The sequence below is a fragment of the Molothrus ater genome, chromosome 5 (assembly GCF_012460135.2).
Source record: "Molothrus ater isolate BHLD 08-10-18 breed brown headed cowbird chromosome 5, BPBGC_Mater_1.1, whole genome shotgun sequence".
In the NCBI taxonomy this organism is placed as follows: domain Eukaryota; kingdom Metazoa; phylum Chordata; class Aves; order Passeriformes; family Icteridae; genus Molothrus; species Molothrus ater.
Genome location: NC_050482.2, coordinates 48,118,352 through 48,143,330, shown reverse-complemented (window position 1 = coordinate 48,143,330; position 24,979 = coordinate 48,118,352). Strand labels below are relative to the sequence as shown.

At 43.4% G+C, this 24,979-nt stretch overlaps 2 protein-coding genes across 3 annotated transcripts in view; one reads left to right on the top strand and one right to left on the bottom strand.

The window, feature by feature from the left end:
- The window catches only part of PLBD1 (phospholipase B domain containing 1), a 38,002-nt gene extending 22,322 nt beyond the window's left edge, over positions 1-15,680 (top strand). The window contains exons 6-11 of the mRNA XM_036400204.2: positions 712-856; positions 7,805-8,005; positions 8,113-8,253; positions 12,027-12,212; positions 13,858-13,964; positions 15,423-15,680. Of these exons, the coding sequence (XP_036256097.1) occupies positions 712-856; positions 7,805-8,005; positions 8,113-8,253; positions 12,027-12,212; positions 13,858-13,964; positions 15,423-15,590 (948 nt within the window). The 3' untranslated portion in view covers positions 15,591-15,680. The remainder of the gene's footprint in view (positions 1-711; positions 857-7,804; positions 8,006-8,112; positions 8,254-12,026; positions 12,213-13,857; positions 13,965-15,422) is intronic.
- Positions 15,681-19,386: 3,706 nt separating this feature from the next.
- The window catches only part of ATF7IP (activating transcription factor 7 interacting protein), an 82,299-nt gene continuing 76,706 nt past the window's right edge, over positions 19,387-24,979 (bottom strand). For both annotated transcript variants that reach the window (XM_036401649.2, XM_036401650.2), the window contains exon 16: positions 19,387-24,758. In XM_036401649.2, coding sequence (XP_036257542.1) covers positions 24,342-24,758 — 417 coding nt within the window. In that variant the 3' untranslated portion in view covers positions 19,387-24,341. The remainder of the gene's footprint in view (positions 24,759-24,979) is intronic.

Genomic DNA, 24,979 nt, shown 5'->3' with positions numbered 1-24,979 from the left:
CGTGATACCTTTGAATGGCTTTCCAGTAGGAGTGATGACAGAAAAAAACTCCACAGTTTTAATATAAGTGACTGATGCATCATGTTGGCAATTACATTTTTCAGTTAAAATTGTTAAGAAGATTTAATCAGCATCCAGAGAGTCAATGTATCGCAGAGCAACAATATTCACCTTAAATTGAGAAACGTGAACTAAAGTATTTGCTTACAGAAAGAGGTTTCTGAGCTAACAACAAATCGTAGAACCAGGGAAGTGTTTTGAAAATATGTACTATCAACATATATATCTACCTTTTCAAATTAAATTTACTTGCATTTCTTTCTGTACTTCACTTCAAAATGAGCCAGAGGAATTCTCACAGAAATGGCATGTTTTAAATTGATGTCAGATATGTTTGAAAATATGTGATTTGAATGTGTGAATAGAAATATGCCAAATGAAACTGGAGGAAAACCTATACCATGTAATGCAGGTATCCCAAATAACCCCATGATGTTTTATTTTGAAAACAACACATAGGCAAGAATTGTTTCTATAGGTTTCAGAAATTCATTTAGTACACAGCTAAAAGCACAAGAATCTGCTCTTTCTTCAATAATGCAATTAATCAAACTACTTAAAACAAGTAGTTCTCCCAGTTTCTATCAAGTAGAAAACATGCAGAATATCATGAGGTCTGAAATTATTAATCTTTCTGCTTCTCTTTTCCAGGTTCTACCCGGATATGAGAATATATATTTTGCCCATTCCAGCTGGTTTACTTATGCAGCCACACTGAGAATATACAAGCATTGGAACTTCAATATAGTTGATCCATATACCAGCACTGGCCGTGTCTCATTCAGTAGTTACCCAGGTAAAGTCAAGAAAACCAAAAATATGTAGATATTCAATTTAGCATGGACCACCTTACTGTCTTGTAGCTGTCCTGGCTGTGAAAAGGATGGTAACTCAACAAGCATTGGCTTCAATCCACCTTAGAACTTTTAGCCACCAAGAGGACAAAATGCCAGCTTGAATTTTCTGTCTTGAACATGATATTGTTGTCATTGTCTTTTGTTGTTGATTAATCACCTTTAGTGTTCTGAATAGTACTGGTTAAATATTTTACCTCTGGCACAAACATGCTGCTTTGAATTCTGCTTGTGTAGTCTGCAGTCATCTCAAGTGCTGAACTCTTCACCATGCCTGTAGCATTTGCATGTTTGGTAACAACAATTTTGAGTGCTTCTGTTTACCACTGTGACGTGACTCCTACTGTAATGGGATTATTACTGAGTATCAAACACCTGCTGTTTGAAAGTGTATCGGCTTCTTTGGTCTTGGGTTCAGGAGCTTTCAGTTGTTTTGTTGTTTTTTGGGTTTTTTTTCCTTTTCCCCCACATCTTCCTTTTCCAGCTTCTCTATAAGCTGTTGCAGAGGAGAGTATGTTTTAATGCTTATTTGGTGCGTTAGTAATATAGCCAGCCAAAATATTTAGAAAAATATTCTTTTGGGAGGATTAGGCCAAATGTTAGAAATTGCCAGCAAGTAATGTTTGAGGAGCAAAATATGTGCTTCTCAAACAAATATGTACAGAATAGCACCAAGAAATGGGAGCGTGAAAAACCGAAGCATATCTGTAACTCCCTCTTAGAGCTGACATGGCGTAAAGTTTTAGAGGTGAAATTTCAAGTTCAAAATACCTAAACAGTCAAAAATCTTCATAAAACTTTTTAAATGAAGTAAGTACCATAGCAGAGTCTCTCATTCTCGTGAAATTTTGTTGGCTGATGATTTCAAAATGTGCTTTGTTGAGTAATGGTGCTTTACTGTAAGGGCAAGGGTTCTTCATGGCAGGGTCTCCTGAGACTGCGACTGGGAGAATGTTTTGAAAAGCAGTTGCAGTCATTTCACATTGAAAAAAAGACTTTTTCTGTGGGGGTCTGACCCTCCTCAGGAATGCAGCATTTTCTGACAACTGAGATTTTTAATTTGAGGAAGGGAGTAGGGGTAGTTTGAATGTCTCTTGAGTGCACAGCCTTTGAAGAGCTTGGGTTATCTGTGATTGCCTTGGAGGAATTTCACTTGCTTGTTGCAAGGAATTTTGCCAAGCCTGTGTAATTTGGTTGAAAGCAAAGGTTTCTGAGCTCTGATCGTCATGTGAATGTTCATGAGGTTATTCTGGCTCTCATATCTCTCAGCTGAAATACCGATGATAGCACTACCCTTGGCAAGAATGTGGCTCTGTTTAGCAACTGTTGTATGCTGCATTATGCTGCAGATTCAAAATTGGGGATCATGATCAGCCACACAGAGCATTTATTATTTTAATTTTAGTGGATGCCTGTGGTGATGTCTTTCAGTTGTCCCCTTTTGTGGATTCTTTGTATAAGGAAATAAAAATATTATGGTTTTATGAGACTGGCAAAGCATAGTGTGTTGCAGGATACCTGAAAATCAGCTACTGCTTTGCTGAAATGGTTGGTGTCAGTACAGGACACGAAACAACACGAGCGCACACACTGCTGCTCTCAAGGTGAAGAAAAGGGAAAGTTTTTTTTCCAAAAGTGACAGTGGATTGGAGGGGGAAAGTGCCACCTCTCCAATGACACTGGACAAACCTACGGTCCATCAAATTTCTCTTCCTCTATAAAAGAATGCAAAACAATAAGTTATTTACAGGAAGTGTGTGAGAAAGTTTGCTACAAGAATGTAAACATCAGAAGGCTTAGAAAATCTTAAAAAATCAGGGCGACAGTTGGGGGTCTGTTCATTGGCATACAAAATCCCAGTGTGCTTCCCTGAGAGGGCTGAGGTCTGCGGAGGTGGCTGATTTTAAAGCCTCCTATTGCCATGTGGACTCTGGCATAGTGGTGTGGGAAGGTGTACTTCTACCAACAAGATGAGTGAGAACTGTTGCAAAGCATAGTTCCCATGGCTACAGTGAAGTTAGAGAGGCCTGTGGTATGCACCGGGTGCTTGCTGATTGCACGGTGCTATCACAAGCACTAGGCAAGCATGGTCCATTGACTGCAGCAAATTGCATTAGCTGTGGGTGTAGTTCACAGAGCTGCAGTTTTCCATGGCATGAGTAAGCACTGGCCTAGTAATGCTCCAGGGACATCACGTAGGAAGGAGGCAACTGCCAAATTCCTCTGCTCCATGTTATGATGAGAGATATTTTCAGAGCATCTGACTCTGGAATCTGCAGCTCCTGGCCGTGGTTCAGCCTGACAATTGTAATGTCTACTTGCATAAATGTTCTGGCTTTTAGTCTCTGTCCTGGTAGACATAAGAACCAGTAAGAAAGGCCTACCTAGTAATCTCACCTGAATAGTAACATGATCCTGTGGACACAGAACTTTTAACTTCTGGAGGAAACAGAGAGCACTAAAAGACAGGTGCCCTTCTAGGCCTTCAGTCACACTTAAGTGAGTTATTCAACGATTGTTGTCATCCAGTAAGATAGGATATAAAGTAAAATTATGCAGCTGTCCAAAAGGTGTGTCAGAAAATGTTAAGGGATCATTTGTCTTCTGAGAAGGAATATGCCAAATCCATGATTTCTCCTGGGGTCACAGAATAAAATTATCCATATTATTTCTTTATTTACTGAATTTCAAAAGACAGGCTACTAGATTGCAAAAATTAGTATTAGCTGTGACTCAGTTTGGAGGTTCTGAGGCTACTGACTAACCATGATTTGTGTTAGGGTGTGCATTGTGGTGCAGCTGGAGGGCCTTGCACTTCTTTGCTCATGTTGTGAGTGAGCAGGTAGGAGGACAGGCAGGAGTTAGAGTCCATCCCAGCTTCGCCAGCAGTTACCAGTGTTCTGCCACCAAGTTCAAATGTCCATTGTTAACAGCATATCTTCTCTGTTGCTTTCTCCCTTTCAGAGCAGCAGTAGTCCTGCAGAGGCACAGTCAAGTGGGAATTAATGGGAGTTGTAATCTCTGTTTTTGCAGAATGATTTCTTTACTTGCTGCTCATTTCCACACTAACTCACCTGAATTCTCACTTGAACTCTGCTCATAGTCTTTGTCTGCAGAGCTGCACGTAAGACAGTTCTGTGAACCTTTGGAAAGGAGGAATGTCTCTGAACTGAAAGCTTGAGCTTCATTGTCTTCTTCAAGCTCTGGACACGAGTACTTCCTGTGGCTTGTGAATCAATGCATAGCAGAGAGAACTGAAATTGTACAGAGAATGTTACTGTTCCTCACAAATGTTGAATGAAGCTGTGCTCCTGTGAGGGAGTAAGGAAGTGATAGAGACAAGGTAGGTTCTATGTTTTGTGCCACATATCCAGTGGTGGATCAGACAGGAACCTGCACTTCTCCTCCCTCTGTGCCCCTTTCCCTCCTCACCTCTGGTCAGTTCTTTACACTGCCCATTGAGGCATTCAAAGAAATGAGCCAAACTAACTGTGATTTTCTTTGGATAGCAGGGGGGTTGCAGCTTCCAGGATTTTCATCCATTTGGATGGAGCTCTTTTGGACTCCATTTAAGAGCAGGAATGTGCCATTTTGACTAAGCACTCTGGTTTGGATAGTGAACTACCTTCTCTGTGCTGAGACACGATCTTTTAAAGTATGTTAATATGATTTTAGCAGCTTAAACAAAACAGCTGAAAAAGAACAGTTGAAGACTTCCACCTCTCCTCCTCTGGTCCATTATTGGGATCTTTCTGAGTTGAGCTAGGTGGTGATGTGGGAGTAAGATGGCACAAGTTGTCTTGATGGGTGACTATACATGTCATATACATATCTATCTGTCTATCTATCTATCCATGCTAAGGCAGGAGAGAGAGGTAGTTTGTGTCCCTTGCTTTGAAGCAATCTGGTGTTAATGCAGCATAATCCTTCCCCACAGCTTGAGGAAGAGCTGGGAGGAACAAACCATGGAAAAGATGGTAGCCTTTGTTCTCAGGACTACCTTGCTCATGAGATATTGCCAGACCATTTCCTGCTTCCTCCAGCATCTGTTTAAAACCTGGAGGGAAGCAAAGGAAGGTGTGGTGAGCTTTGGAGATGAGACCAGAGCTATAGTGTGGTGTGTGCTATTTCTTAGTGCCTAGAAGAGATGTGCAAGTGGAAGGGAGGCAGCTGATGGGTGTTCACTCTTGACATGAGAAGCAGCTGCTGATTCTCTGCTAATCCAGAGAATACCTTTATTTTCCCATATTCAAGTGCGTTTATACACTAGAGCATTGGGCATCTCAGCTAGGAGCTACTCCCAGCCCTGAGAGATGGGCTAGACCTCATAGCTTTGACTTCCAGCCTGTAAAGCTGAGCCTTGCTACACTTGAAAGAGCACAGTGACCTTTTAAAACATCAAAAAAGCTGATGCTGTCTGGTTCAGAAAGCAGCAGTCTACCTCTTTCAGAACAATAGTACCCCAGAACGTGCTGCCACCCACATGCTCTTTGATGTGCTGACTTTCTGGAGAACACTGTGGCTCAGATTGCAAAAAATGCTTTGCTTAGCTGATTCATGTCATGGTGAGTGAAACTCCATGTTCTGGAAACTTCCGTTTTCCAGTGGCATTTGGAAATGGAATCTAAATGGATCAGATCCAGAATATGCAATCAGAAGTACTTTTGCTTGTTTCTCTGTAGAGTTGTCAGGTTCATTGGAGGGAGGGGTTAAAAAAAACCCCAAAAACCCATGAAACAAAACAAATTTGATTGAGTGTTCCTAACAGAAATGGGAAGTGGGTTTGCAGAGATGGTTTTACAGGAAAAATATAGAAGAAGCATACAGTGAGATAACACCTTCATATACCACAGATTCTCATACACACTTAGAAGAATGGCTCAAGAGGACATCAAACATCTGCTGATATCTCTAGACTTCTCTACCCAGGTTTTATTTTTCTGGATGTCTTTACCGTGGGTAACCTGTTGCTTGTGTTTTAGCTTCCCTTTGTTTCAGAGTTGCCTATGCCTTAAATCAAAATGCCATCTTGGAATTATTAAGTTAGTAATGGTGTATCATGGAGGGCATGTTGTGTTATAAAACATTTCAGGATAAAACTTGGTAAATACTAAGGCCCAGAAGGAAATCCCCTTCTTTTCAGCTTAGCTGAGCTTTGCAGTTTATTTGAATTACAGAGTTCAACCTTCAGTTCATTCAGCATCTTTCCTTGTGTTAGCACTTGTTTTGAGTCAAGTTTTTCTGTTCTATCTCAGCTGTTGATTGAAATTGAAGAGAGAAATTACTTAGTTTGTTTTGAAATAGGACACTTGGCATTGTCACCCACAGGAATTGATGCTCAATTCACATCACAATTGGTTCAACAATTTCAATTATTGCCTGTGTTTGGGCAAGCACCACTTGACTTGTTATGCAGCAGATTATTATTGCTAGAGTATCCCAAGTCCGTGTATAAAATAGACTGGCAGAGCCAAGTTTAGGATGTTTCCCATTTCCTTACTTATTTGAGGGAGATCTCTGCTGATAATGTACATAATGTATTGCCTCTATCTCCGTGAGTAATACCAGATGCCAGGGTGCTCAGTCTATTCTATACTGATATTTTTTTAGAGAACAGATGTCCACACAGTGTATGTTCCTGGATCTGTTCTAATTTGAGACCTTGCTTCTTTAAAGAAATTTTGCTGAACTAGAGCCCTTAAAGATTACTTTTGCTTAAAGGTGGTCTGCCTTTTGATAAAAGCCCAGGAGTAGGAGGCAAAGCTGGGTTGTCTTACTTGCTGCCATAGGTTGGTGACCTTTGCAGATTGTGTTAATAAAGTTTGCTGTGGAAGATTTCATAGAGGAGCTCAATTATTATGGTGTAACACAGCATTTTAGCATTTTGTACTCTTTGAAGACGGATGCTATTAAAAACTTCTTAACAGGAGTTTAGGCTCTGTATGATTCCCCATGACCAGCTTGGTTAACAACCTTTCTTCCCCAGCCTGGCAGCCATGTCTCTGCTGAGTAATCTAAAGGCCAAGTTATTTCTGCTGTACAAGTAATCCCCATACTATCCAAGGCATATAGCTGACCTTTGCAGCTCTGTATGCCACCTCCTGGCAAAGGGTTTGCAACTGGACCTAGCACTTCTGTTGGTATGTAACCTGGAAGACAATCCTGCCCACAGATCCATCGCTGTATTGACTTTGCAGAGCTGGCAGGAATAAAAAACCCCCGTGACAACATGTCAGGAAGAGGAGTAGGTAGAGCTTCTCCTCTATATACAGGATGTGGTTTATGATTTTAAGAGATGCCCGTGTCTTGAGATGCTTTTAAGAATACTTAGGAAAAGATTAAACTAGAAGGAAGACTTTTCTGCTTGATTTAATACAGAAGGAGTTAATTAAGGGAAATAATTCAAATTAATTAAATGAATTTATGTTGTCTTTACAGAGTAAAAATCTAAAACTGATTCTGGTTGATGAAAGTGTTTTTGTGGAGTTTGTACTTTGCTTTGGTTTTCATTGATGAATTTTTATATTTTTTTAGTTCACTTCTTTGTTAGAAACAAACACTTGACAGGCATTTAGGGTATGTAATCCTTAGCATAAGACATAGGTTGACTTATGGAGAAGCTTGCAGGCTTCGCATACAAACACAAAGCAAATGCTTTAGACAAAGAATTAGGTGTCTTGAAATCGTGACAGTTTCTCATTTCAAACTGTGTTGACAGGTGGGCCCAAAGCCCTTGCAGAAGTTACTACCTCATCTTTAATCTTTGTACAGTTTCAGTTCACACACACACGCATGGACTCATCCATATCCTCATCACTTATCTCTGTTTTGTTTTATGAGTATATCAAAGGTTCACAAAGATAACAGGTTTTGTGTTACTGCTTTTTAAGGCTTTTTGGTGTCCCTGGATGACTTTTACATACTGGGCAGCGGCTTGGTAATGTTGCAGACTACCAACAGTGTTTATAATGAAACCCTCATTAAGCAAGTGGTGCCTGAATCCTTGCTAGCTTGGCAGAGGGTCCGCATTGCCAACATGATGGCAAATGATGGCAAAACTTGGGCAGAGACCTTCTCCAAGTGCAACTCTGGTAAGTACACCTGTATATGCATCTTAGGAAAAAAGATGTGTTCCCTCTACCTCTTGTGCTTGTTTCCTTCCCTTGGCAGGACATGTTCTCTCTGTTCTCGTACCCAGGAACCTACAACAATCAGTACATGGTTCTAGACCTGAAGAAGGTCAAGCTGCAGAGGAGCCTTGATGATGGTGCATTGTACATTGTCGAGCAGATCCCAACCCTTGTGGAGTATTCTGATCAAACAAATGTTCTACGGAAAGGTAATAGCTCCTATAGTAGTTATTGGCTTAGAAAAACCATCTCTTCATGCCGACTGAGAATTGTGTTTTGTACCAGGGAAGGGTTTGTTGAACACTAGTCCTGAGTTTAAAGTAAGGAAGCTTAGTGTGAGCAACCCTCAGCTTTGTGTGAGCATCCCTCTGCATCTGGATGAATTGCAATCTATTCATTTATCTGGTATGCTGTGGCAGCAATGCAGTAAACATCTGTGTCTCCTAGAAGCAGAGGAGGGAAAAATAGACTTTATCTCTTTGCTTATCTGTATCCTTGCCTTTTTTCTTGTATTATTTTGCCCTTTTGTAGAGACCAATGAGGGAGTATGTGAGATCTGTTTGGGGCAGTACTAAATAACTGTGATGCTGTGGGCTACTCAAAATGATTGTTGAGTGGGTCACCCTGCAAGAAGATGAATCTTTGAATACCAAAGAAGTTCTATGTTAAATTAATCTCCTGAACTTTTCTGGATCTCTGTTTTCTGATAAATATTTGCTTTTTAAAAGGTTCTTTAATTCCCTAGCAAGACTAGCAAGAACTTGACAGAAAACAAACAAAAATCTTGGTCAATCAGAACATTCACTGTCAGGTTTAATTTCAAGTGTTTACTAGACACTTACAACATCAACAAAAAGCCTGAACCTTAAGTGTGTCTGGTGCTTTGTGCTCCTTCCCCTAATCACATGCTGAGGGGATAAATTGATGAATTGCTCATCATCAAAATGATGGGAAATTTGTCTATGTTAGCAGCTGGGCTTGGTTCTCTTTGAAATTTTTCCTTGTGTCTAGCTTCTTGGAAAGTTCTGGCTTATTCCAGGCATTGCCACATTGTCAGTCTCTTTTGGCTTCCTTTACCTTGGGCTTCTCAATGCTGTGTTGTGCATGGGATGCAGACAAAGAAGCTGACAGAGACCCTCTAGCTCTGGCACTGGAAACATTGCAGCCCCAGCATGGCAGTGCTATACCTGTGCAGAGAGGCCAGGCTTGGCAGATACCTTGAGTTCCTTTTCAGCAATGATTTTGGAGCAGCTGTGTAGCATTCTCTGTAGGACTCAGCCCAACTCCTGGGCTTGGGCACACAGTGACCACTTCTTCCCTCAGAGATGTTGTAGCTGCTCTGTTCTCAAAGGTGGCAGCATGTATTAGTAGTTACACATTACCTACAGAAGTTACACTTCATACCTACAGTATGTCTTTTCCCAGATATCTAAGTGTACCTTGTGCATACTGGATAATAGAGCAGTCAGTCTCTGGGAATTTAAACATTAGGAGGACAGCCTTCAATGCACAGGGTGAGCTAAGCCCTGCCAAAGTGCAGTTTTGGAGACCTCAGCTGCTGTAAGCAGCAGATCTGAACTCCTCCATGCCATGCAGGACACCAGGCAAGTCCCATCAAGGCCCCTGCCCTGTTCCCAGGTGCTTGGAGCAGCTCAGGTGAAGGAGGTTTATCTTTCTCAAGACCACTGCTGGCTTAAAGCCTTTGTAGAATAGCTGACCCTGGCAAGCTCCATCATTGCCAGGTAGCAGGTGTCCCAAGATAATGCACTTTGGGCACGCTAGTTTGGTCAGAGTGAGTTTGCCACCAGCATCTGCTTTTTAAGTCTCTTTGAAGCATAAACCTAGAAACAACAGAGAATGAGAATTGAAATCTCAGGTTAACAAAAGCAAGTATTGCTGTAGTAAACATTGTACTGAGGAAAAATGAAGCATTTCCTTATGCAGGTTTGAAAATTGAAAGATTTTTTTTCTTTATGGCTTCTGTTGTTTTTGTAGGGCAGTGCAGATGAGTTCTCACTACCAGGAATCTCTTACGTTGCCCTTTCCAGGCAAAGATGTCCGGGTGCTTTCTGTATATTGACAAAGAAAACTCAGAAATCCTTTAGAGGAGGTGAGGGAGGGCAACACTGTCTGAAGAGAAGGAGTAGGTCATAGGAATAGGCTGCACTTCATTTTTCTTGATGATGAATGAGTAATATATCAAAATCAACACATCAGAGCAAAGCCTGGGTTCTGAGTGTCTTCTGCCATATGTGCAATATTCTTATTGCTCTGTCTCTCCATGTTGCTGATACCTTTTGCTCTCTTAAGTGCAGAGGAGGAAAGCATTTTGATTCAATGGGATTTTTTGCTGTCTTCATGTCATCCCTTCCTTTCAACTTTGCAGTCTCTCTTGACTTGTTTTTTGTCACTGTGCACCCTGCCAGGTTTCACTGGCTTATAGCAGCCCTTGGGTAAAGCCTGGCTTAGATTGTCTGCTGCACTCTTTGCATGGGATTTGCAGTCTTGCAGAGCCTGAGACACAGAAGGGCTCTTGCTAGAGGAGAACTTTAATAGCTTTCTCTGTTTTAGCAATTTTAACAAGTTTTTCCAGGTGGGAGAAAGAGGTCATCTGTACACACTGTGTTCATGTGAGACAGCAGCAACTTTTTGAATCACAGCTAAACCTTACTGGTTTGGAAACTGATGTATCCGTGTCCTCGGGCCTGCGTCGTTACAGGCTGGCAAGTTGCTCATTTCTGGAGGACGCCTGTATTACAACACAGCCTGTACACAACTTGTTTCCTTCAGGTAGGCTCTAGGTCACGTAAGCAAATGCCAGCAGACAGGAATACCCTGTCTTCCCTATCCTAGGCAGGACCCAAGCTGGTGAGGCCTCAGCTCAGACAGTGCTCCATTGCTTATGCTGTCTGCATATCCTTCAGTTTGTATTTGTGTGTATTGCTCCCAGTGAGTTCCAGTTGATTTTCTTGAGCATCTTACACCAGACTCCTCACACTATGCTGGGCTGATTTTAATATGTAGAGGCCTGCATTTACCAGTGCCCAGATAGTAAATCTCTAAGCCAAATCCTGATGTGTGTGATTTGAGAATGAACAAGGGAACGTTAGTGCTTTGGAGACAACTTGAAAGTGTGCTACTCTTGGGTCTAGCTCATGTTATATACTTGCTGCCTAAACAATAGAAAAATTTAAATGTTAAGGTATAGTTATCTATTTTTATATATTCTAGGACTTCCTGTACCCAGATTCTGACCTGGAAGGTCTCCTGGCTCTTTACAAGAGCTTTCCACAGCGGTCTTCTTTCAGGCAGTTTTGTGCAGGATTGCTTTTGGAAAAGTTAGAGTAAGGCTCAACTCTGCTGATCACTTCTTAACCTTCAAAGGCATCTACTGCCAAATGTGCAGCAATCCCCCATCTTTCTTTATAGCTATGTGCAGCCCCCACTGCACAAAGCACGTGTGTGCTGACCTGCCTCCTGTTCACGCTGAGTGTCTGTAGTCTCCATGTGTTTGTGTGTGTCAGTCCCTCCCTGACATCTCAGCATGGTGTGTTCTGCTTTGGTGAGATGGGAAGGGGGCAAAACCAGAGTGACTTCAGGCCTCTCACTGTGAAGTTTGTGGAGGTAAATGATTTTGCAGTCCTTTAAGGTTCAGCAGGGAAACCTCTGCCAGAGGGCTGTGGCCATGCTGCATGTTCAGGCTCCTGCAAGTCTGATCTCAGCTGTTTTGCAGGATGAGTCCTGAGGCTGGAAGTCTGGGGGTGGGTTGCCTGGGTACGCAGTCTCCAGTGGTGTTACGCTGGGAGTCAGCCCTCGTCATGCCAGTGACTGTTGCCTTAGTGTGTTCAAACCAGTTTTCTGTGTTGTTCCTCGACATGCTGCTGAGGCAATAGAACATGGAAAATTAATTCTTTCTTTCTGATACAAGCAAGAGCATCCAGCTTTTCCAAGTGATTAACAGATTGGGATTTGTCTCTGACAGGTTACTGGCCTTCATACAATATCCCTTTCCATGAAAAGATTTACAATCTCAGTGGGTATGCATCATACGTTGTCAAGTATGGCATGGATTTCTCCTATGACCTTGCTCCAAGAGCCAAAATCTTCCGTCGAGACCAGGGCAAGGTGACCAACTTGGAAAGCATGAAGTACATCATGAGATACAACAGTAAGACACCTGTTTGTGTGCTGTGGAGCTGATCTTAATAAGCAGAGTTACTTTATGTCTTGGATTATAGTGGTAAACTGCAGCTTCACATACAGATCAGTTATATTGTCCTAAATGCAGAGTACACACAAGGCAAAAAGGTAACACAAGCTTACTTTGGAGGTAGGAAACTGGGCTAAAGTTGCTCTATCAAGAGCAAGGCCCCTTGGGCTTGTTATTTGACTTTCCCAGAAAGCTTCTGACTCCAAGAGAGTACTCCAGGAGACCTCATGGACTGTTGTCACCTAAATACATCTACAGCCTGTCAATCTGGAAAACCTTAAATCCTAAGCAACAGTTAGATGTGATCAGACCAGAGAATTTAGTGTAAAACTTGAGGTCTTTTTCCATGTTCAGGCAAATGGTCTTTTACAGATGGGATAGAGTTAATTTTCTTAGTGGTTAATACAGTACTGTGTTTTGGATTTAGTATGAGAATAATGTTGATAGTTCTATTATTTTAACTCCAGTGTTTTAGTTGTTGGTAAGTCAAGGACTTTTCAGTTTCCCATGCTCTGCCAGCAAGCAGGTGCACAAGAAGCTGGCAGAGCGAGGCCAGTACATCTGACCTAAAGTGGCCAAAGGGATATTCCATACCATTGAACCTCATACTTATTGTGTAAACTGTGGGAATTGGCTGGAAGGGGCTGATCCCTGTTCAGGGATGGGCATTGCATTGGTCAGCAGGTGGTGAGCAATTGTATTGTGAATTACTTCTTTCTCTAAGGGTTTTTTTCTCTTGCCCTCCCTCTCCTTTTTAATTTTTATTATTAACAATTCACTTATTGAAACTGTTGTTATCTCAACCCATGGTTTTTACTTTTTTCCAATTCTTCTCCCCATCCCGTGAGGGGTGAGGCTTGGAGGGATGTGGATGAGCTGTGTGGTACTTAGTTGCCAGCAGGGGTTGAACCAGGACAGTAGGTAATGCTCTGTTGTTTTTTCCTGACAGGGCTCTCCTTAACTGCATTAAACCCAGCTTAACTATTAACTTCTGGCTAAGCCAATCTCAGACTACTGATAGCTTTAGATGCTATATTTTTATTCCCAATTATAGGGAGCTTGCTGATTACTGGACTTGAGGTTTGGGAGGCCTCTCCCAGGGTGGGGTGTCATTCCTGTCTGGGCTGTGAGTAGATGCTGAGCTCACCACCTTCCCCTCCTGGCTTGCAGTTACTGCAGTGGGTGTTCAAAGGTTTTGCTTCTTTACACTTATTTTAATCCAGAACAGGAAAAAAAAGGCTCTCATTTCCCCCTCTCTCTCTCCCCACCCCCCAACCTGCCACTTCCCTTTCTCTTCTGCTTTTCTCTCCTGACAAAGTTTCTACAAGCTTTTGTCATGTAGAATTTCATCAGGTGGAATTGCAGACACTTGTGGTTAGAGGTTGGCAATGGTGCCCCTGGGTTGCAGAACTAGCTGTATGGTCTTGAATTAGGAGCTTGTCTACTTAATGTCCTGTGGCTGGTACTTAGGGAGAAGCACAAAAGCAATGTGACAGAGCGCAGTTACCCAGTTTTTAGTGGCTCCAGTACGTGGCATCAGCTTTTTGTGAGGGGGCTAACTTTTTTTCTTTTCTTCTGCTCTTCCCACCACATTTCACTCCAGACTATCAGCATGATCCTTATGCTGAACACAATCCTTGCAACACCATTTGCTGTCGGGAAGACCTGAATCCTTCTATACCAGTGCCTGCAGGCTGCTATGACACCAAGGTAAATTACCTCAATTCCAATATCTGCTGAATGCTGGCTGCAGCCTGGCCAACATGGCCAGGCATGTCTGTTCCCTCTTTTCATGCTGTCCCAGTGCTTGGGCACCTCCTCAGATGGGAATTCTCTGCAGAGTCTCATTTCCTGTCCCTGACATCAGTCCTGGCACAATGGCACAGGATACAGGGGGGATGTATGAAACAACTTAATCCATGGGAGCTTGTGGCGTTCAGGGGTTAAACTCCAAATCCTTACAGCAGGAAATGAGTCTTCAGCTCACTCAGGGAAGGAGACTGTGGTACAGCCTCAGCCTCCTGTTCATTAGAACTCTGTGGGTGCCTCCCAGAGCCCACAGGAAAGGGGTTGCAGTCTCACTTTAGGTTTACGTTTACAAAAGCCTGGCTCTCTAGTAAGCCACCCCTGCTCTGGGACTCCACCTCTCTGCAAAACTGCTTTCTGAAAAGTTTGGTGAAGATCACTTTGCATTTTAGGGGTATGTGGGAAAATCCTTAGACCCACTGTCCTGGAGAAAACAGCATGCATTTTAGGGAGGTTATATGATTTTCACCCTGAAGAGCAATGCCCAAGTAAGCAGCTGTGCTGAAAAGTTGTTCAGTGTTTTATCCTGTGGGGTCCAGCTTGCTGCATTTCTGGATTACGAGTTTGGTTGCTAGGATGGAACTGGGGGGAGGGGGGGGCTATTTTAATATCTCCATTGCTGTGTCCAGCCAGCTGTGTGTTGCAGTGGACAGTAGTGGGAGATTCCCAGAGCTGGGTAATACAAGAGGAATGTAGAAAATGGCTTTGTAGAGGGGTCTGGTAAGGGAGTGGTCAATGCCTGCTGCAGTGCCTTAGCCAGCACAGTTAGGCAAGGGGAATGGGCAGGGCTGGAGGTGGAATGGGGGGCTTAAGAGGGGCATTGCAAGAAATCACCCAGAGCACAGGCCAAACCTGTTCTAGTTATAAACCCTACCAACACATTTAGTGTCTGAGTTTGGGAAGATGGAGGAGGCTTGGGACGTCTTTGGAGACTATGAAGGAGCAGTGCAGAGCCTGGGTAGCAATATTTATTCTGCTGCCTTTCTCCATTCCTGAATTGCCCTGACATGCCCCGGGGATGGCCCAAGTGCTCAACATGCAGCAGAGCTTAGTGCAGACCCCTCATCCGCCTGCTGCAGCCCCATAAAATCAGGGAGGGTTGGCCTGAGGGCAGATGCTCTGGCTCTTTCAGCCTGGCAAGGGCAAGTGTGGGCTTGTGGTTTGCTGGTGTCCTTCAGCACTGGCTGCTGGTGACTGAAGGTGCCTCTGCACAGGGGAGGAATTGCTGCCTGTTTGTGTTTCTCTCTGCTCTCTTCCCTCACCTTATAATCAAATCTCCCGGAGCTGTTCCTGCTGGCTGGGATGGGGATGTGCCAAGCCTCACGCTGCCCTTTTGCCCCGGGTTCCTGTCCTTTGTTCCAGGTGTCGGATTTCCGCCTGGCTGCAGCATTCACGGCCTCGGCCATCAATGGCCCTCCAGTGCAGGGCGGCCTCCCGGTCTTCAGCTGGAGACGCTTCAACCGCACGCGGCACCAGGGCCTGCCCGAGTCGTACAACTTCGGTTTTGTCACCATGAGGCCCATCCTGTAAAACCAGCGCCAGCATCCACAAGTGGATTTTTTTTTTAATGAAAATTTTATTTCTTGTGTAATAAATCGACCTGGATGTCCACATCCCTGTGCCTTATACCTGCCTTCCCATGTCTGCCTGCTAGGCACTTTGTACTGATATTGGCTGCTTCTCTGCAGCCCAAAGCAAGTTCCTTTCTTCTGAGCCGTTTGAGTGGCCCTTCCTCTGACTGGGATTGATGAGAAGCAGGTGGCAGAGCTTTCTGTTGATCTGAGCCATCATCACAGCTGTTCCCAGAGCAGGAGTGAGGAGCAATGCCACCAGTGAGAGTGATCTGTTTCTAAACAGCTGGGCCAAACCAGGTGGCTGCTTTGGGCCGTGATGGCCTTACCTCAGTGCTGGCTTGATGTCTGCCTTTTGTCTGAGTAGTGTGCTGCAAGTTGCTTCCCATCGAGCGTGCATTCTCCATGGCAGATCTGTACAGGATGTGACTCTTAGTGGCACTGTCAAAACTTCCTTTGTGTGGCCAGAGCAGCACAGGCTGCAAAAGAAGGTGAAGGGAAGTGGCCCTGATGCTTTAGAAATGCCTCTGCCCCAGGCTGCAGGGACAAAAATGTGATGCAATGGATCTCTTACAAGGGATCTCTCTCTTGGAATGGATCAGCCCATGCAGTTGCTCAGTGCCATCTTTGTCTGCTCTCTCAGCTGTGGCAGGGGAATGTGACAGTGAGATGGCTGTGAGCGCCAGGGCTACTCTTAGATACCTGTGTTTACACCAAGGAGTCGAGGCACTAGGCTGTTTTGTGCTAGATGTTCTATGTGTAATTAAATAAAACAAACAGCTCTTTCCTCATGTCCTTGATGGTCCAAGCTAAATAGTGCACAGCACTGCCCTGTGTTATGAAGGTGAAGAATGATGAGCGGTGTGAGGTTTTAATGAAGCCTCTAGTGTTTAGCTTGTGTGATGGGGAAGGCAGCAAGTTACTGGGTGAGGTTCTAGCTAAATATTTGGCTGTCAGAGTAAGGGTGATTTTTGCCAAGGGAAGAGGGAGACCAGCAGTTACAGCGAAGCTGTTGTTGATGATGAAAAATTCATGAAGGGACTGAAGTGATTTGTTTGCTGAAGTAGGAGGTAGGTGTGAGATGCTGTGGGCAGAGACCTCCTCCATGTGGTGGAGCCACTGCCACAGATTGGATTGAATTGACCTGGGTTGAACAGGCTGCAGCAGGCATTAAGGAGAACACTTAGGGAACGGATCTGGGTCATGAAGAACACTGCAAGGATCTGAGCTGCCAGCAAGCAGAGGACCAAGAATCAGCTGCTTGTTTGAAACTGAAAGCACAGAGGGGTTGGAGGATGGCTTGATTTCACTGTCACTCCTAGACAATGCAGCAACACTGCAGCATGAATTTACTGCTTTTTCACACAGTTTCATATAAAAATACAAATGGAGAAGTACTGTTTAAAAGTTGGTCCCCAGGGACCAGGAAACTGCCAATGGATTGCTGCAGTGAACAGTGTTCTTGACCTGAGAGCACGGCTAGCTAGACGCTTCCACCTGCAGGGAGTGGAGCTGTGTGGCACCTGTGATGTGCCCATGACACAACAACATGCCTGGAAATGGCAACTTTGCTTTTCTGTCACCTTGAGCCTCCTGCCCTGAGGTATGACCTGTTTTGTGCTCCAACCCAGAGTTGTGGGAAATCAGAGCTCTTCTGAGAGTGCCTTTCTGTAAGTAGATATTTACACCAATGGGACCTTGTGAGCCTTTGGACTCCAGTCTGTGTGACTGTGGCTACTTTTTGCCTTTAGTTGTGCTGCTAAAGGCCACTGCATTCCTCTTGCTGTGCTGTCCTTTGTGCTTCCTTTGTTGCCAGGCCAGCGAGGGCTGATCTGCCAGTCCTGACCACAGCAGCTAGGTCCAGCTCCTCTTCCCTGTACAGCTGCATCAGTGGCCAGAGGAGACTTTGACAGCATTGCATGGCCCTGTAGACAGGTGCAAAAGAACTGACAGACGGCTACATGAAGTTTAAAGGTCTCTTTGAGTATCTTATTTCCTTCTGCAGATGCCACTTGGAATAAAAAAAATGAAGGTATGGTCTAAGCAGAGGATTTGTGGCAGAAGTTGCCACCTTTTTCATACCCTGCTTTCAGATTTTTCCAGGTCTTGTGGCTTCTGATTCTTTGACTTCAGGTTTCCAGGTCTGGCTGAAGAGGGACTTAGTTGGTGGGGAGATGGAAGTGGGAGGTGGTAGTGATAAATCTTTCTTGCCATAATGAAAAAATACTCTTCAGTCGATGCCTAGAGGAAATGACTCCTCTCAGCAGGACCATCAAAATTGTCACATGAACACAAGTTTTCACATGCTTTACCATCCCCCTTTTCTGAAATTCAGTAGCAAACCTGCCCCTCCTGGTTCTAGTGGTCATACCCTGCACAGCCTCCGCTCTAACAGGGGCCACAGTCTGTCGCAGCAGGAGACACCTGGGCATGGTACCAGTGCCTGCCCAGGCCAGGCTGCACAGTACTTCAGGGAGAAACCAACATCACTGTGTTGGCAGTGTCCTCGTGCTGTGCTGCTGGCTCAGATTTGCTTCTCAGCTGACTGCTGGGGTTTTTTCAGTTTCCTTACTAGAAGCATCAGTGGTGTGCAGAAATGGACTTTGCTCTGAGGCTGTAGCACTTTCCAGACCGACCATGGAGTGTGTGCCAGAGCTACTCTGCAGCAAACAGTGTGTTCTGCACGTTCACATTCTCACTTTGCTCTACTTCAGCAGGAACTGCAATTACAGCAGTGCTTGAGCAGAGTAGTTATGCTGTATTTGATGATAAAACATAGGTTCTGCACTATGTGCAGTACATATACTTGTAGTTTAAATAGGCAGTTTGAGAAACTCAGGACTTTCAAGTGGGATTGTGCTGAGGCATCACTTCTCAAGAGTCCATCATCTTCTGGTCAGTGACTTGAGGCAAATTTTAGTAAGTGCATGGAAACTAATTATTAGCATCACAAATTAATTATATACCCTCAAAGTACAGGCTCAGCACTAACACAGGGTTGGCACGTCAGTAACTCCATGTTCTGTGTACTTTGAGTTCTCTGCAGTTTGGCAGCAGCGTTGGGTTCAAGAGGCAGATTTTCCCAGACTGCCTTCTAGTCCAGCTGTTTATTGGTCCCAAATGAGTTGCACAACATCTGCCATGGTGCTGCTCCTGGCTTCTACCCTTGAGGCAGCTGGGTGGGGGGGGCAGAGCCCTTCATGATGCCTGCACTGAGACATGTTTTTATTTATTTATTTATAATTTATGAATCCCGATTTCATTACCCTGAGTGATGCACTTTGTGCTGTGCACAGCAGCTGCTTCCTGGCCAGGTGAGTGGGCCTTCATGCTTGAAGGGTGCTCTGAGAAACTCCAGTACTTTGACCAAAGCCTCTTGCTGAAAGAATGACCATTGCTTTAGTAGTCAAACCTGGCATCTTGGAGGGCAAGGAGAGCAGCAGCAGCAACTGGATTTCCATTCCTGAATTCATCTGGGGCAACTCTGGGGTGCAGGTCACTTTATTCTCTCTGTCCGTGCCTTGCAGAAGTGCATGAAAGGCAACTTTCCAGAAGTTACAGCATTGCTTTGGTTTTTTGCTTCTGTGAGGGCAGCACCATGCCATGACTTCCTGGGAATGACCACGAGCCAAAGCCTTGCTGCTCAATGTTGGTTGAGCAAGGTGGCGACACCTCTGGAGAGGAGGAGCAGGCTTTGGGCTCTTTGAGAGTTGCCTCCTGTGGTGTCAGGAACTAAGCACAAATGACTCAAAATGTTAAAAACCCAGTAGTTTTATTTCAAAGTATAAATTCCAGGCTTGTCAGACAAAACCCCACTAACAGTTAACACAGACACACACTAATCTACAGTACATACAAAAATGGGGAAAGCTGGCAACTGCCCAGTTTTAAGTGGACATTAAATCAGTCCTACATTTTTTCTTTTGTATTTACAAGTCCAGCTGCAAAACAAAACAAGAAATCAGATTTGGAATTTTTCAGCAAAGGATGTTGCACATTTGACTTCTGATGACCAATAAATTACTAAAGCTGAACAGGAATCCCTGAACAACTACTACCTAGCTATTTTATTTACAGCTACACCCTATTAGTTTAAGACAGCAGTACAAATATATATATATGTGTGTGTGTATGTATTTATATACACACGTCTGTACATATATATAGGCATATGTATATAAAAGAAGAAAAGAATGCTCAGCCTCCATAATGACAATGAGAAAGAAAGATGCCTTTTTAACTTAAAAGGGATGAAAAGGAAAATTCATTGATTTGTTTTCTCCTAGCTATCCTTATATTTTTCCTTCTCCTCTCAGAAGGTGTTTGGAAGGGAATAGATTTGCATGGCAGGGCTGGCTTAGTGTCATTTAATCTCTTCTCCCTCCAGTGTTTTCATACAATGCCCACCCCTACCCAAATCAACGAATTAAAAAAATATATATTTAATATATCAAGCTTCTATTTAAAATATCTGCATAGATATTTTTGACAAAAGGAGAATACTCAAGGGGTGTATAAGAAGGCAGAATCACAGCTTGATTTTGTACAGTGTATGCAATACTCATCCTGGGGAATGGCTGTCTTGGGAGCAGGAACAGACGTGACCCATCCCTTTATATAATATTGGTTTTATTTACTGTACATTTAAGACTAACAGCATCAAGGAAGAGCTGAAGTGGTTATTTCTGTTACAGTACAAAATGATGTTCAGATCCTACTATTGAGCTGAGTCATGGTCCCAGTGAAGACTGAGGCGTCTTGTCTTTGTTTTCAATGGAAACAGGGTAAGACCCCTTAATTTTACAGGGAGAACACCATTAGTGATTCCAGCCTTGTGCTAAAAGCCTTGGGAATGGGTGTCAGTGCTTGTGCTCAGTGATCTAACATGGCCAAGGGCAGCACAAACAATTCCAAGGAGCAACGTCAGACCAATGCATAGGGGAAGGTGCTCAGAGCATGGAAATAATTACAGGCTGAGAGAGCTGCATCCTTGTGTTTTCTGAAGCCGTCACTGGAGACAGTACTGATGCCTGTAGTCTGCAGTCTGTCCCCTCCCAGCATTTATGTTTTTGTATCCAATAGTTTTTTAGCCATACGGCAATAAAACAGGCCAGTGAAGCTGTAAGTAGGAGAAATGCAGAATGCCATTTTGCCATCAGCACTCCACAGCAGGGCTACTCTCCAAGTAGATGCACTAACTCAAATTACTTTCAACCTGGACATCCAGATGCCCTTGTATCATACACAGAGAAAACAATTCAAACCTAAAGAACACCCAAAAGTAAATGAGGATGGAAAACACAGCTGCAGTCAGTGGAGTATTTGCTAAAACATGGGCAACTCAGTCCAAGACAGTACTGCTGAAATGTAATGTGCCCAGAGGCAGCAGCAAAACACAGAATCACAGAATTCAGACACAGAGTCAGGAACAACTTTATACCAAGCTATTGAAAGATGGAAAAATTTGCATTAAGTGCGGAGAAGAAACCAAACTCAACAATTCCACTTAAAAACCATATAGAAATTTTTAGCATATTTAAAAGTGGATTATTGGCAAGCTTCAGTGATTGATGCTTTTCATTAAAGAAGAGACCAGTCTAGAAGCACAGTATTAACAGACTTGTACTGAATGTTGCCAAATATTTTGGTAATACTTTAAAATAAAGTCTATAAAAGAAACAAATTGTTCTGGTTGATTGTTGCTAGCAGAAAGCTTCTCAATAGTTTTAATCATTCTGGGAGGTAAAAGATAATAAAACCATCAGCCATTCGACTACATGGGAAAAACTGCCATGAGGTAAGCAATTAAGCACTACTCGTGTTTGTTAGCAACTCACTGCAGAGATCTGCTCCACAGTGACAGTGACTGCACAAAACTGGCATAGTTTTCTCTTTGGGCATCAGTGATTTAGGGACCAGCTCCCTTGGAGGTCTCCACACCAAACCAGGCATCTCAAAGTCAAGGTGTGCTTTATCACACACTTCTCCACCAGTACTTGCTCAAGATACCGGAATTCGACCTTTAACAGCCCTGCTGGGATGAAACAACAGGGAAGTGATCATTCACTCCAGAGCTGCAACGTCTTTGGTCAACAAAGGTGTCTCACAAAATCCTGCCAAAAACCCAGAACTGCTGCCATACAGGCCAGAAATGGATCTGGTAAGACCGAAGCCAGTTTTTAGTCAGTTCAGTAAAGAACTAAATCTTTAGTAATTAAGTATGAATCTTCTTTCTCTAATGATGCAGCCACAAAACCTCCAAATGGAATGACACACCATCCCTATTAATACCTCCACTGGAGGAAAGAAAATACTCTGATGCAGGACTTGCACCCCCTGCCTATCCCAAAGGAGACAAACCTAACTAGGGATATCTAAATGGAAGCTCAAACTATAACAAAGCTCACTTATTGTTTGGGCTGGAATCACAACTAAAATGAAGTTCTAGGTTGTATCCTCATGCTTATTTCAACTTTCAAACTGTAAAATTTCATACTACTGATACAGCCAAAGGCTCTTTGGTACCACCTCAAAGACACATTAACAAAAAATTGTGCAAGGACTTGACAGCCATCAACTGGAAATAACTGTTCTAATCTCTATTACAGAACTGTCTTTATAAGGACCATAATTTAGTCTATTTCCACAAACAATCTAAATGCATTATTAAGTAATTATTCCTTAAAATAAGCAAACAGAACATTTACTTAAACACAGAAAAATTCAAGGAGTTTTTGATAATAGCACCAGAAGTACAGGGACAACTGCAGATCAAAGGAAAGGTTACACATTGTTCATACAGTGTGAACCTCCTCTGAGGATACTTGGATTTAGCCAGAATTTTTGCTTGCCGAAATCAACTTTTAAATGCAAGTTCTCATACAGAGAATATCCATAACTCACCTGAGAGAAGTGACACTCCCAGCTACATGAAGTAGTGCAGTAAATCAGACAGATGTCTACACTGCCATTTCTTTCATTGTAAAGGTTCTAAACAAAGGAACCACAGCTACAGAACCCATTATCTCTTAGAATATTTCAGCCCTGTTTGAGGATTTAACTTCTCTGATACTTTTTCAATCTTGCTTCACACTTCAGCATGCTGGTTTTGAGTAAGAGAGCACTGAAATGAAAAAAATGTCATAGTCTGCAGCTTTGCTATATGGTGAAGTGGATTAAAAAAAATATCCTTCCCCTCTAAACCCATTGTTTGGTTCTACTGGGTAGGAATGCAACTGAAAATTGCCAAAATTCAATCCTCATATCTACTTTCTTGTCCAGGTGCGTTACAATTTTGTTCTACAAAAAGCAAGTTTAACAAGTCAATGACAGCAGGGGAGATGCACCAATTTCTTTTCTCAGCTCAGAAACATCATGAAAGCATCTATTAACATTTGCAATCGCTCACAAGGTTCAGGCCAGTGTCTAAAACAGTTTCTAAAACCCCCTTGGCTATGTCTGCTTTCTGCAGAGGCAGGCAGGTGAGGGGAGAGAGAAGCACACTGGGAAGCAGCTCCTCCTTTTGTACTCACTGAGCATCCAAACGAGTGCAAACAGGCAGAAGCTTTCATGGCACTGCACCATGGGGATTTATTCTTTGGCTGAATTGCAGCTTTCCCAAAAGAACCAGGAAAGGCTCTGGTGGAAAATAATGTCTGTATACTCAATGTTCTTGACAGGAGAAAAACAACTACTCAGTAAGGAAAGGGTTGAGTGATACTGCAGATAAGAACAAATTCACAATCAGCAGATGTTACACTTTCTTGTCTTTACATAAATAGCAATTACTGCAGGCCTGGAAAATGAGAAGCACTGATAAAAGACTAGAAGGGTAAAAGGAAAAATAACTCCAAGCAAATAAAAGAACACCACAAGGTATCTGGCTACATTTTATTTCTGAAATTATTCTTTAAGGCACAAAATAAATCTAAAAAATAGGGCTGGATGTATGAGGGGAGGGACAGAGAAATTGCCAGAACTATCAAGGTGTGAATGGAGACTTTACACTCCAGTTTCAGATCTGGGAATGCTCCCAGGATGAGTAGGGGAGGATAGTGAAAATAGAGGAGCATTCTTACTTAGAAGAGGTAGGAGGTTGTGGGTTGATTATTCTTTTTTCTCCACCACCTCCAAATTTACATGGGTTCCTGGCCAGACTCAAGTTCCCTTCCCTCCCCTCAGAGAGCTTATTACAGTTGGTAAGATAAGACCAGACCACTCAAGCCTCCAGTACAAAAAGTGAGACCTTGAATCACCCTTCATGTCACATCACAGAATGCTGGGGGAAGCAAGAGGCAGATTGTTTTTGCCCTTGTGTTGGTGTCTCAATAGACATTACAGATGTATATATTTTACTTTAGACAAACTGCAATTTACTATTTTGTTTCCATTCTGAAGCAGAACCCCAGGCATTCAGGATGCTCTTGGATAAAGGATAGTAGGTATCTAGGTGCAACACCTGTCATGGAAGGAAAAACAAAATTTTCAAATGGCCAATGGCATGAACTATTTAGAAAAAACAGGCTCTCTTGCTGCAGGTCAGACTTTATTTTTCTTTTGGTTCTGAGTGCATGTAGTGTATCACACAACTGTCTAAAATAATCCTGCAGAGTGGATTTAAAGGTGAATTACATGCATGGGATCAACTCCTCCCAAACCTGGGGTAATTCTTGATAGCAGGACACGTTTAAAGGGTCCAGAGATCTCTAGTTTAACTGCTCTGGGAAGAGATCACATCTGTGGACTGGGGGTCACAGAAGGGTCCAAAGCGTCCATAGACATCCTTAGCCCGGACTGCAAAGTAGTATTTGCTGCCAGACACGAACTGTGTCAGCGTGCACGCCATGGGCAGCGGCAGCGCCTTCACCTCCCCGATCTTCTTCCACTGCGAGGCCATGGTGGCACTGGGGTCCTCGTGGTAGGCATACAGGTGGTAACTGTCCACGGTGGCACAGCTCCGGTCCACCTCCATCACGCTCCACGACAGAACAATCCCATTCTGGCTCTGTACCCGGGCCAGCTTCAGCTGTGGCTTTTGAGGTGGAGAAGTGTTGGCAGCTTCGGGGGGCAGACGTGGTGGCTGTGGTGCCTCTGGAAGTGGAGCGGGATGTATGGGGCGTGGTGGCTCCTAAGCAGCACAAGAGCAATAAGGGAAAAGTCAGAATCTACAGCAATGGAAGGAGCCTTTAATTCATCATTCCCCAGGTAAATGGAAGCAGATGAGCCTGCAGTCGCCCAGCCATCAGAACTCTCAGTCCTGTGTGCACAGGCAAGGCAGCAGCTGCAAATGATGAGAAGGGGTGGGAGCAAGGATGCCATAAATTCTTATTCATATTTAAATCCCTAGTT